This window comes from Emys orbicularis, chromosome 23 (genome assembly GCF_028017835.1).
Source record: "Emys orbicularis isolate rEmyOrb1 chromosome 23, rEmyOrb1.hap1, whole genome shotgun sequence".
NCBI classification, from domain to species: domain Eukaryota; kingdom Metazoa; phylum Chordata; order Testudines; family Emydidae; genus Emys; species Emys orbicularis.
The window spans coordinates 2,493,899-2,506,293 of NC_088705.1; the positions used below are offsets into that span (position 1 = coordinate 2,493,899).

The 12,395-nt window shown below is 47.0% G+C and overlaps 1 protein-coding gene across 1 annotated transcript in view; it reads left to right on the forward strand.

The window, feature by feature from the left end:
- Positions 1 to 12,395, forward strand: part of GRIK3 (glutamate ionotropic receptor kainate type subunit 3) — a 229,489-nt gene that overhangs the window by 200,305 nt on the left and 16,789 nt on the right. The window contains exon 12 of the mRNA XM_065421725.1: positions 10,122 to 10,240. Coding sequence (XP_065277797.1) covers positions 10,122 to 10,240 — 119 coding nt within the window. The remainder of the gene's footprint in view (positions 1 to 10,121; positions 10,241 to 12,395) is intronic.

Consider the following 12,395-nt stretch of genomic DNA (forward strand, 5'->3'; position numbering starts at 1 on the left):
TCTTAGCAGTGGTATCATGTTGTGCACTTTGCTGTGCTATTTGTAGGGTCCCTAGCAGTGCCTGCTGCTTTTCTCAATGGAAATAAACAGCCACGGAACACAGGAACTGGCAGAGTGGATCAGCCCATTTAGCTCAATATCCTGTCTCAACAGTTGGCCAGTTCCAGCTGCTTGGAGGTGCCAGAAACTTTGTAGTTAAAATGTTGGGTTAGCTGCCCATAGCAGAAGTTCCTTCTACCCCCTTTACTCCCCCCTCCCCCATTAGATAGAGATTGGTTTATAGCGTTTCAGATATTTTTTTTACCCTACAAAAAGTAGCTGTGGGTGTTCTCATGTGTAAGCCTCTTTTGAATCACGTTAACCTCTTGGCCCCAATGATGTGCTGTGGCAATGAGTTCCCCAGGCCAATTACGTGGTTTGGGTTTGTTTGTTTGTAAGTATTTCCTTTTGTCATTGTGAAGCCTGTTGCCTTTCCATTTCATTGACTGTGTCCTAGTTGCGATGAAGTGTAACGGTTGCACCTGATTTATCTTCTTTGTGCCGTCCATTACTGAATAGGCCTTTTTTGTATCACCTCTCATTCATCTCTAACCAGTCCCACTCTTTCGAGCACAGATCGCCCCAGAGCCTCAATCACTTTCACCTTCTCTCGCCGAACCCTCTGCAAGCGATCCCCCAAACCGTCTAGACACTGGCACAACACTGGGAAGCCTGTTGCTATAGCCCTGGCAGTGTGCCTGTTTACAAAATTAACATGCCGCTAATCTTCACGTTTAAAACCCATTCCTATCTTTAAAAGCAGCAACATTTGCATACATTTGCATGTGTTATTAATTTCATACAGTCTTTGTTTGATGAGATGCACAGTCTGGGGCCGCTTCAGAATGTGCACAGGCGAAGTGTCCATGTCCCTCCCATTGGACAATGGGCCATACATAAGCTTGTGGGCCTTCCATGCAACAGGAAGTGCCTCTTGGAGGCATTAGTCCCCATTAGCCCTCCCTTGCCTTTTGATTAGTATCCTTAATTGAGCCCTTTTGTAATGGCTTTGCTTCCATTTTGCCTGCCACTCATCCATATATATGGGACACAGAGACAGCCTTGTTTTGGTTGTCTGAAGGGGTCCTCAGGGGTGCTTAATGCAGCACATAAATGAGCTATGATGGCCATGCTTTGCTGTTTATCATTTCAAAGCTCATAAATTGGGCGCGTGGAGAGCAGCCTGTTCCATTGTGGCTGTGCTTTTGAAGTGCCACTCTGCCGGGTGCCATGCGGCTGGAGTTTGCTGTGGGGTTTTTTCCAGTACCTAGAAGAGCTCTCGATAGTATCCTGATGGGCTACATTTCCTTTGCAAGTCATTGACCATCTGTGTCCCAGAGACCAGCCTGAGACAAATAGCAGTTCGGTGCCCGAGTCCCATTGCGAGTTAGGGACCTCACTGTCATTTGTGCCTTGAGAAATCTCCAGCACCCCGGACTGCACCAGCTCTCCCGGCAGGCGTTAGTGCCCGATTGCTTCCTAGGATGGATGGAAAGGTGTTTTCCTTAAAGCGTCCTTCAAAATGAGCAGCCTGCCTCTAATCCACTGACATTTCAATCAGATATTCAAAGCAGAGATTAATTATCAAACTGCAGTATCCAGAATCCATTAACCCCAATGTTCCAGCATCGCTGCAGTTTGCAGCCCTCCTGGGTTCTCTGCAGCATTTAGAAACGATTACCTGGGTTTAGCATGTAATACCCTAATTACACGTAAAGCAGTTGTCAAAGTAAACTCTGCTTAGCAGACAGAATATTTGTTCTCTCCAGAACATCTGGGCTGGTGAAACAGCTGATTCTTCTTACACTTGTGTAAATCAAGGGTAACTCCACTGACATCAAAAGACGTAACTAGGCCCAGGGTGCTTGGAGGGTAAGTAAAAGGTTTAGTCATACGATGAGAACTATTCTCCTTACCAGTCCTCCCAATGAATCTCTAGCAAGTGACAGTACTTAGAGTGTATCTAACCCTTCACAGTGTCCCGTCACTCTGCAGACATTAACTATAGCTCTGTAGGAAAGGGATTGTCTGTTTGTACAGCATCTAGCACATTGGGGTTCTGGTCCATGACTGACACTCCTAGAGTTACTGCAATGCAAATAACAAAGGGTAATAATTATCCATAGCTTTATCCCCATTTTGCAGATGAGGCAACAGGCAGAGCTGGTTTAAAAAAAAATGAAATTCAGATTTATTTATTTTTGGTGGGGATGGAGAGTCACATTTTTTTCATGAAAATTGAGTGCCATTTTCCAACCATTTTCCAGACCTGTCCGAGGTCACACAGGTTGACCGAGGTGGGATCAGGACTCAGTAGTTTCTGGCTTCTACTCCCATGCTAACTCCACATGTTGAGCCGCAGTTGACTTCAATGGGAACCTTGCCCAGGAGGTCACAAATGATAATGGCTGTACGTTTATATAACGCCATCCACCCTCAATAATACCCAAGGAATTTACAATTCAGACATGGACCCAGCCACAAAATTTGGGTCCAGATCCCAAGGTGATGTTATGAGGCAGTCCCTATTAGAGAATTAATAAACAGCTGGTGAATTTCATCCCATAGGTAGCTGCAAATCATGGGAGGATGAGGATCCCTGTATATCATTTGTACAACAGGGATTCTTGTACGTATCACATAGCAACACAACACACCAGTCATTCGCTTCCAGGAATATCTTCCATTCAGTACTGTATCTAATTGAAACTGCAGGGGAGCTATGGAGGTAGAGCCAGAGAAGAGAACACCAGCTGCTGAATTACCAATAGTGCTTTTATAGCTTCATAGTTTAAGACCAGAAGCGACCATTAGATCATGTAGCCTGACCTCCTGTATATCACAGTCTATTAATTTTCACCTCTATACCCCTAACATTGAGCCCAAAGACTTTAATTAGACCAAAGCATTTCAGTCCTTAGCTTTGGGGAACTGGTAGCCTCACCGCACTAGGTGGCATGGCTGAAGAACTACAGAAAAACGTGCTAGAGATCTGCAGAATTTTGCTTTGGCAGCTCTCTCCTGGACCTCCTGATGTCAGTGGGTGTTTTGTCATTGATCCCACTGGGAGCAGGATCAGCTCCTTAGCAGTTTTGCAGTGCCAGAGAGAGATGCTACCAGACACTTAGCAGGGAATGAGATGTTCATCTGGGAAGATGAACACAGGCTAATTATGATTAGCGAAGTAGTCGCTGTGATGAGTAATAGCATTATCTCTGCTCTCTGTCTCTGCTAACAATGCGGAACGTTGCTAGATGGACTCTATTGACATAATGACTGTGTTTGATTTCTTGTGTGGTTTGAAATTAGAATTCTAATACATTTTTAGATTTATGAGTTTACGTTTCCTTCTTCACAGTGGGGACCAAAAAATCCCTAAAGCTCATCCTGATTTTCCTTTCCAGACATTTTAAAAGGTATTGATTAAACCTAAAACAGAAAAACCTTTTCAATGAACAGTGATGAAAGGCACAAAGGAAACTGGAAATGAACTGCCAGCTCACCCACAGGTGGAATGGAATTAGGGAGTTGACCTTTATAAAGAGGAAATTCTGAATGATTCTTGCACTGGGCCAAATGGTGTATTGTAAAATGGATGGGGCTGCTTACCCAAATGCACACTGATGAACCTCTGTGTTATCCACAGGGGCGTATGCATTCAGCAGCTGTCTGCTACAAAGGCTGATAGGAGTCCCACGCAGAATAAAGTTTTGAGATCTCCATTGTCCAGTGACATGCACTGGCCCCTGCTTGCCACTAGAGGGGGAATTGTTCACCATCCGGATGGGGGATTTTGGCTGCAGCGTCTGCTACACACAAACACGCATGTGCCTACACTCCGAAGTGGGGAGTTCTCTCTTGTTTTCTGACACGTATAGATAGGAAAGGATCTGAATGCTCTGATCTGTTGGGGCTTGTGTCCGGAGCACGGGAGGGGAACTCCGAAGAGCTGTGTTCTCTGTGGCTCCGCTTTGGGATCTAGGGCAGGCCACTTGCGCCTCTCAGGCCCGCTTTGCCGGTGTGGCACTGCAGGTGAGAGGACCATATGAATACTGAGAGCAAGAGGTGTCAAATGGTAACAGCGTGTCTGTGACGCAGTCTGAGATTCTGCAATGGAAGGGGCTAGCGGCGTTAACTCTAGTTTTTTCTGACTCTTTGACAAATGGGAGAAAAGAACAGCTTTGACGACTGCCTTCGGTTCCCTGGGCAAACCCCCCATTGCAGAGTAACCTCTTCTGGAGGTCTTGGCTAGAATGACCTGCGGCATCTCCTGCTGAATGAGCACGTGGGAGAGTGGAACCCCGCACAGTGCTACCCTGCCCTACGCCAAGTTTACCCAGCATTTCTTAGCTGCCTTGGCTAAAAGGGTGCTCTTGAGTGCTAGTGGGACTGAGTATTATTGTAGGGTTTGTTATTGTAGGGTTGCTGCAGAGTGCTAATAGGGCTGTGTACACTGGGCTGGGTGACTGGAAAGCTGCAGGGGTGGCTGGGTGTGGTTTATCCATTGGGGAGAAATGGCTGGGGTGCCTTTTTGTCTCAGGAACCCACAGAAATAGCTTTGCTTTTGAACAGAGCTAAAACAGCCCCCAGGAGCAATCCAGGGGCTGGTTCCTGGCTGGAATGGGCTGCCATCAGAACTGAACCTACACATGAAAGAGCCCCGGCTGCTGTTAATATTATTCCTATCGCCCCGCCATCTCGTCCTGCATTAATGTTATAACGACGTGTATCACTGAATGGCAAGGATCAGGATCCTAATTACCAGAGTTAATTAGCACGTGGCCGTCAGTGCTGCTTCATTTCCAGTAACGTCTCGATTCGGCGCTGACGGATGTCACTGGTCTGGTCGCTGAGATTACAGGAGCGACGCGCGTTCACAATTCAAGCTGCAATTTGCTCCTTCTTAAACTCTACCTGATGATTCCAAAGGGGACACTCTGGATGCTCAAATGCATTTCACGGTGCACTGCATATCCCGGGCCAGAATGATGAGGGAACTCCTTCCGATTAGCTCGGCTTGCCAACCGGATTGTACCAGAGCACCTTGAACTCTTGAAGTCTCCAATGAATCTGGCTGTCCATGGTCAGAGTGTCCATATCTCCTCAGGCTGAGGGTCTCAGCCCCAGAAAAGTTTGAAGCCTGGCCCCATTGTGAAGTGGCAGGTTTGGTCTCACTTTGCATGGCCGAAATCTGGGAATTGAAATGGGTTAACATTCAATTCTTCCATGTCATTTATCATTTGCTGTTCCCTAGCTTTCCATCCAGCCTCCTTCAGTCTAGTTTGCACTGATAAAATGTACAGATTTGTAGCAAAGCTAATGCCTGAGTCACATCATGATGCCTGCAATGTAATATGGCATTTTTCCTATCTGGTTACTTACAGGATGCAATCATTTATAGGCCCCTTTGCATGTAGAGTTTCTGTCTTGCCTCCTCTTTCTGATAATAGGTTCTGCTTCTGCCATTTTCTTCTGCCCTAGTGCCCTTTTAAGGAATTTCTAGCATCCAGTGTGATTAAAGTTGTACAGGAATGATCCTTTAACGCACGCAGATGGAGAGCGAGAGATATCACGGGGAAAATGCTGGATTTATTTATGGTCTCCAGACATAATGGAAACAATACCTGTTCCTGACCCTCGCAAAGCCTCTGGAAGTTCTATTCTCAGAAGAAAAACAGTCAAAATAGTCAAGCTGTAATTCAAAGACATGCGCCTCCCAGACTAGGCTCCAGGGGCCTCTGTCGAAGCTATCATCGTAGGTCAATGACACTTAAAACTGACTCGGGGACTATTTAGAGGCAGGCGAAGGATGTATTTGATCCATCACCACTTTTAATCAGTCTTTCCTGCTTCTTGATGGGGCCACTGCCTCTAACTGCCCTGCTCCCCAAAGAGCCATAAATGCTAGAGATATAGAACGGCTTCATGGCAGTAATTTGTCTGGTGACACTTGTACAAAGATCCAAGCCAGCAGTGCAGCCGGCTGTTCCCTTCTAATGGTCACCTGTTGCTCTCAGTGACGTGATCCCCAAATTACTGCTAATCAGGGAATCGTGCACAGAGGTTTTTAAATATTTTAATCCTAACAAGGGCCATGCCACCCATGAGAGACTTCTCTGGAGATGCAATTTAGCCTCAAAGTACTTTGTGATAGATCCTTGCTTTCTACTTGAGCCTTCTTTGAAATGCTTCCCCGCTCTCCCTGCAAAGAAAGACCAAAAAAAATGGTATTTTCTCATGAACCATTTCACTTGAAACCTGTTCCTCACATGGATGGGGGAGGGGGGGGAGGAAAGCCTGCGCCCTCATGAATCCTTAGCAGCCCCCATTTATTATGGCTCCAGTGAGAGAGAAGCCCAGGAATGAACCCCTCAATGCCTTCATTATGTGTCTCTTGCTTTCATGGTCCCATGAGCCTTTTCAAGCACTGAAGTCACTGCCCCTGCTTTGCAGTCTCCTGAATATTTCTCTGTAATTTGAGCAGCACTACCAGGTTCTCACTCAGAGACCTTGAAGTTCTTCAGCGTGTCATCTTGTTGGGCTCATTTGATCTTCCCAATTCCTCTTCCATTTTATATTCTTTCAGTTGGCAGCCGGAGAAAGTTTTTATCTAATTCTTCAACTCTGGCTTCAGTCAATAGGTCTGGCTTGCTCACTATATTTTATGTACTCTCAGTTTAAAGCACTGGCACACTTGAGCCCAGGCCATTAAAGAAATGGGCAGTATTTAAAGCTGACTTCAATTTCAGTACAATTTTTTCTTCCTTTCTAATTTTTTTTTAAAGCAGAAGGATGGCTAAAGGGATAAACCAATCAATACCTAGACAGACCAGTATTATTGTACTGCTCAAACCAAAGCAGGGTGCTGAGTGTCGTGCAAACACTGGTAAGAGATAGCTCCTGCCCCAACGAGCTCACAATCTAAATAGACCAGGCAAACAATGAGAGGAAGGATGGAATATTATCCCCATCTGACAGATAAAAAACTGAGGCACAGAGAAGGGAAGTAACTTGCCCAAGGTCACACAGTAGGTCTGTGGCAGAGCCAGGAATTGAACACAGACCTCCAGAGTCAAGATCCTCCGTCCCCTCAACTGAGAGTGCAGTAACAGTATGTGAAGTAATTTGGGGTCCATGTCACAAGAATCTCCCACTTGTACCTTTGTTGGCAGTATTAGCAGAGATGTCTACAATTCAATGGGTCATGGAGACATCTATGTCCCCCCCAAGGGTGGCTCTGGCAGGTCGGGATTGAGACACTTTAGTTGGGCAGAGCCAGGGAAGCCTGCACTGCTGCTGCTAGTCGTGCATGTGAGTGAAAATGCGGGAAGGAATGTGGTCTCCGGAATAGGAACTCACGTACTACACTGACTGGAACATGGAGAACAGAGATGGACAAAGCTCTTCATCACAACATTTCTGACCAAACAAATGTTCCTATAGTAATAATAATAATTCCATTTTCATTGATCTTTGGAGGGTTTTCATTGGGGGGGAAATCATTCATTTTCAGTTGCCAGATTTTCAGTTAATATCCAAAAATGTTGAAGAAATGTTCTGATGAAAACTATAAAGGTCATTAACAGGGAGGGGGAAATAACTTCCCAACATGGAGGAATGGATGGATTTATCTATCAGATCCCTCGCATGGCACAAATATACTCAAAATTAATTTGCAAGATTTTGTGAAGTACAAAGTCCTGTGATGCCCCATTTAGTCCATACCTCTGGCAATTCAGGATTGTTCCCTACAGCAGTGCTTCCCAAACTTGGGATGCCGCTTGTGTAGGGAAAGCCCCTGTCGGGCTGGGCCGGTTTGTTTACCTGCCGCGTCCACAGGTTTGGCCGATTGCGGCTCCCACTGGCCGCGGTTCATCCCTCGGCCCGCGCCACTTCCCGCAGCTCCCATTGGTCTGGAGCAGTGAACCACGGCCAGTGGGAGCCGCGATCGGCTGGACCTGCGGACGCGGCAGGTAAACAAACCGGCCCGGCCCGCCAGGGGCTTTCCCTACACAAGCGGCGTCCCAAGTTTGGGAAACACTGCCCTACATGGTATTTTCCAGTGCTTTGGTCAGTCTAGTTTTTAATTTTCCAATTTTAATATTTAATGTTCTATATGTGCAAAGGTGAAGGTGTGCCACTTTCTGCAAAAGCACCGTTATAAGGTTCCTTTCAGTGCCTAAAGTCTGAATTCCCCTCTCCCCAACCCCCAAAAGACATCTGTCCCTCTCCGATTGAGGAAGCCCAATAAAACGAAATGGGACATCTCCCCGAAGAGCACAGCACCTGGTGTAGACCTACAAGTTATTTTAAAACACCTCTCCTAATACAAACGCTGGGCTGCAGGATTTGAGGCAGAAGCTACAAGGATTTCTGAAGGAAGCTGAGCTGATAATAATTAATATGTCTGGTTCAAAAGCAATTATGCCAATTATGTCTTTAATTTAATCACTGCAAAATTTGGGACTCTTAGCAAATGTGAATAAACAGCTCTAAAAGTATTAGCATCTCTCCTGACGAGAGTCCCCTCAGGATCCTGGCTGAGTGAGCTCCATTAAAAGCTGTATTTACCCATCCATCTTAGGCAGGGCTTTCAGCTGTGACTGCTGTGCAGAGAGGCGACAGTGCAACATGCTGTTGATTTTGTCTGTAAACTGTTAGGCTAGGCACGAGAACAGACCTGTGCAATGAACAGACTCCTACATTCACTACCTGCACTGGGTCTGCATTTGCTGAAGCCAAGCTGCAATACTTGTTGGGGCTGTAGACAGTGCTTCTGTTAAGTAGCCCACTGGCGCCTCCCCTGGCTCAGCAGGTATTTGCTGTGTTAAGCTCATCTCAGCTGCAAGTAAGTCTTTGCAGAGCTAACCCAATGACAGGGAAGAGGGGTTACACTTCCCCAGGTTGCTAGGTGCTGAAATGGAGCATCTTGTATATTCCTTCCTTATACTCTTGCCTGAAGTACCTATCCCACAGTTCCTAGCACATCTGTCTGACACAGAGCATTCTGGGAGATTTTGCAAGGCCACTGATGCATTGTGGGACATTGAGTCTTCAGCTAGTTCAGTGGTTTCATCTACCACCCACTAGCATGAAAACAGTTCTGAATTAGTCAGTATTTAACCCTGGTGAATCATATTCTTCTCCAAATGGCAATTAGCAGACTTGCAAACCAGCGTGAGCACATCTGTACTAGTGCTTGGGTGCCAGGGGTGCTATAATTGCTTTAGGGGCAACAACAGCAGTTAGCCTGGCATATTTCAGTAGCGTAGGCAAGTCTTGACAGCAAAGTTATTCTAGGGGGAAAAGGGATAACTCCAGTGGGAGAGATGCAGGCACCCCCTACCTCCACTGTGAGGCTGTGCAGGGTTCCTCTGAATGTGCTGTTGTGTCCACTGCAAAAGACTTGTATTTCTGCAAAATACTCCTCTTCCAACAGCAGTTAAAACACAAACAGATCCTCCTGTGCTCCAGGGGGAAGAAGCTCCCCAGCATCCTTTGAAATACTACACTTTGCATGAGATAACGCTGAAAAATTGTTGCAGAGTCTGCTCAGTGGCGACAGAAGAGCCCTTCGTTCATACTAGGTGCGAGAGAAGCACCTGTGTTTGTGCCTCATTCTTCTGTTGATTGTGTATGACTGGAAAGTCTTCTGCCATGCTTTTCAAAAGGGGCCGGTGACTTTGGGGGCCCAACTAGGGTGACCAGACAGCAAGTGTGAAAAATCGGGACGGAGGATGGGGGGTAATAGGAGCCTATATAAGAAAAAGACCCAAAAATCGGGACTGTCCCTATAAAATTGGGACATCTGGTCACCCTAGGCCCAACCTGAGACGCCATAAAGGGGCCATCGTCTGAAATGCAGGCCTCTTTATAGTTGGGCTCCCCAAACTTGAAGCTCCCCAAACCATTAATCACATCAGAAATTCTTGGCCACGCTTCTCCCTTGGTTTGAGATAGAGAAATGTCAGGGGTCAGTGGGCGCCCTGGAGCAGCTCCATGTGCACGACAGCTCTGCCTTTCCCGGCCCATTAGGCCCTTCTCATGCAACCTCGCAAATAACACGCTCTTGTTTTCCCCAGGTTCAGCCCGTACGAGTGGTACGATGCTCACCCCTGCAACCCGGGCTCAGACATCGTGGAGAATAACTTCACCCTGCTCAACAGCTTCTGGTTTGGAATGGGAGCACTAATGCAGCAAGGTACGGCTGGCTCCCCCTGACCCCCACCACACACACACCCCCTGCTATTTTCTGTGACCGAGAGAGCTTTTGTTTGGTGCCTGGTTTTTGACAGGAGCAAGTTAAAACATAGTTGTACTTGTCAAAAACAACCGACTGTAGCAAAAAGAATAATGTGGCAGCCCTGGGCCCTGGTTGTCACACAGCGCTAGAGCCGTGGAGACGAGCTATGTCACTGCACGCTGACAAGCACAGACATTGGGTTTGAAATTGTGGAGTTTGTCTCTTAACAATTACAGAAGTGCTTGTCAACACCGGCTTTTTGTCTCCATGCTGGGTAGGCAGTTAGCTGCAGGAACTGGGAGATAGCTCTCCGCTGACAGTTTTACTGCTCATGGTATCCACCGTGGGATGAAATATTTGTCTCTCCTGTTACTCTTTCTGATTGAGATGTACCATACACATGTGGCTCGCTCAGATAGAAGCAACTCTCCGGAGAGTTGGTTGGATTTGTGTGTGTTGTATACAATCCAGGGCTTTGCGTTATCCAGCTGCACATGTGCCAGTCAGCCTAGAGCAAACAAGGTCAGAAAGGGGTTAATTAGATAAATGCCTAAGTGGAATTAATCTGATCAATGGAAACCAGCCATGACTTGGAGCTCAGGCGGGTCCTGGGGACTATGTAGGGCATAATTCATTTGCAATGATTTTCGTTTCGTTTGTAGACTCTATTCACTGCTTTGTGTAGCTGGCGGGAAATAGGGGAGAAAGGACGTTAAAACCAGTATGGCAAAGAACTAACCCAGCCTGAGATATGAATCCAGATGCCTCAGCCTGAGGCATTGGTACTGAGACACTCCAGAAAGACTGAAAAGTTCCTCATCTGTCACAGGAGGCTGGGGCTGGAGAATTCTTCTTTGCTCACCCAACAGAGACCGGCGTGTTCTTTTTCATCTTATCTCCTCATGAGGGTGGAGGCAGGAGAGTGCTCACCTCCTGCTCTGAATTATCGAAAACAGAGATTGTTTCCACTGTAGAAGTTGCTGTCATTTATTTGCGGAAGCGCCTGCCCTGCAGTAAGATAGGCTGAGCTAGCGCAGAATGGAATAAGCGCTTCCATGAGGACTATCAGTTAGAGCCATGCTGCCCAATCTGCCATCAGCAGAGACCTCCAGCTTCATCCTTCTCATTATAAAAAAGCCCCCTTTCCATTGCCATGTTCTTCCTACCCTCCAAGTTCTGAAATCGCCTGGACCTGCTGACCTCCTGGGCATGTCGCAAAGCCCATCTGTCTGAACCGGCCTTGGTGTAGGACCAAGGGAGGTTTCGGTCCGGTGGGAAGGTCTGGTGGCAGTGTTAAGCTGTACTAGTCCTGTGATGGGTGACTGGATGGTGCTCAGTAGGGCAGGGGAAAGGAAATGCGGCTGCTGCTGCTTTGGATGGTTTATGTTTGGCAATTCCAGTGTCACATGGAGCTTGACATTAGAGTTTTACACAGATGCCAAGAGTGCCCAGATAAGGTTGCCAACTTTCTCATGGCACAAAACCGAACACCCTAGCCCTGCCCCCTTCTCTGAGGCCCCTTCCCCTCTCCTTCCCCAAGGCCCCGCCCCCCACTCACTACATTCACCCTCCCTTGGTGGCACGCTCTCCCCCACCCTCACTCACTTTCACTGGGCTGGGGCAGGGGTTTGGGGTAGGGACTAGCCTGCCTTAGCACTGCAGCACCGCCAACCAGACCTTTAATGGCCCGGTCGGCGGTTCTGACCGGAGCCGCCAGGGTCCCTTTTCGACCGGGTGTTCCAATCAAAAACTGGTCACCTGGTCACCCTATGCCCAGAGCGTGGAGTGGAGTTACCAGGAGGCCTAAATCGATATAAAGAATAAATAAACTGAGTTACTAAATCTTCGGGGTCCAAGATTCAGCCAGGCCCCAGCCTCACCTCTTTGTATGAGTGAAGTTTTGCACCCCTTATCTTTGTGCCTGTAGTTTATTGTGAATGCGGAATCTCCCATTTAGACAGCCCTGCAACTTACCGACACATGTAAAAAAACCAACAATACGGGTGCAGTTTTTATAGGCACAAACTATGTCAGAAATAGGAAATCTGAAAATATACCCCTAAAGGATCAGCTGGAGGTGCATTTTTGTGTTTATATGTGTGTGTGTATATGT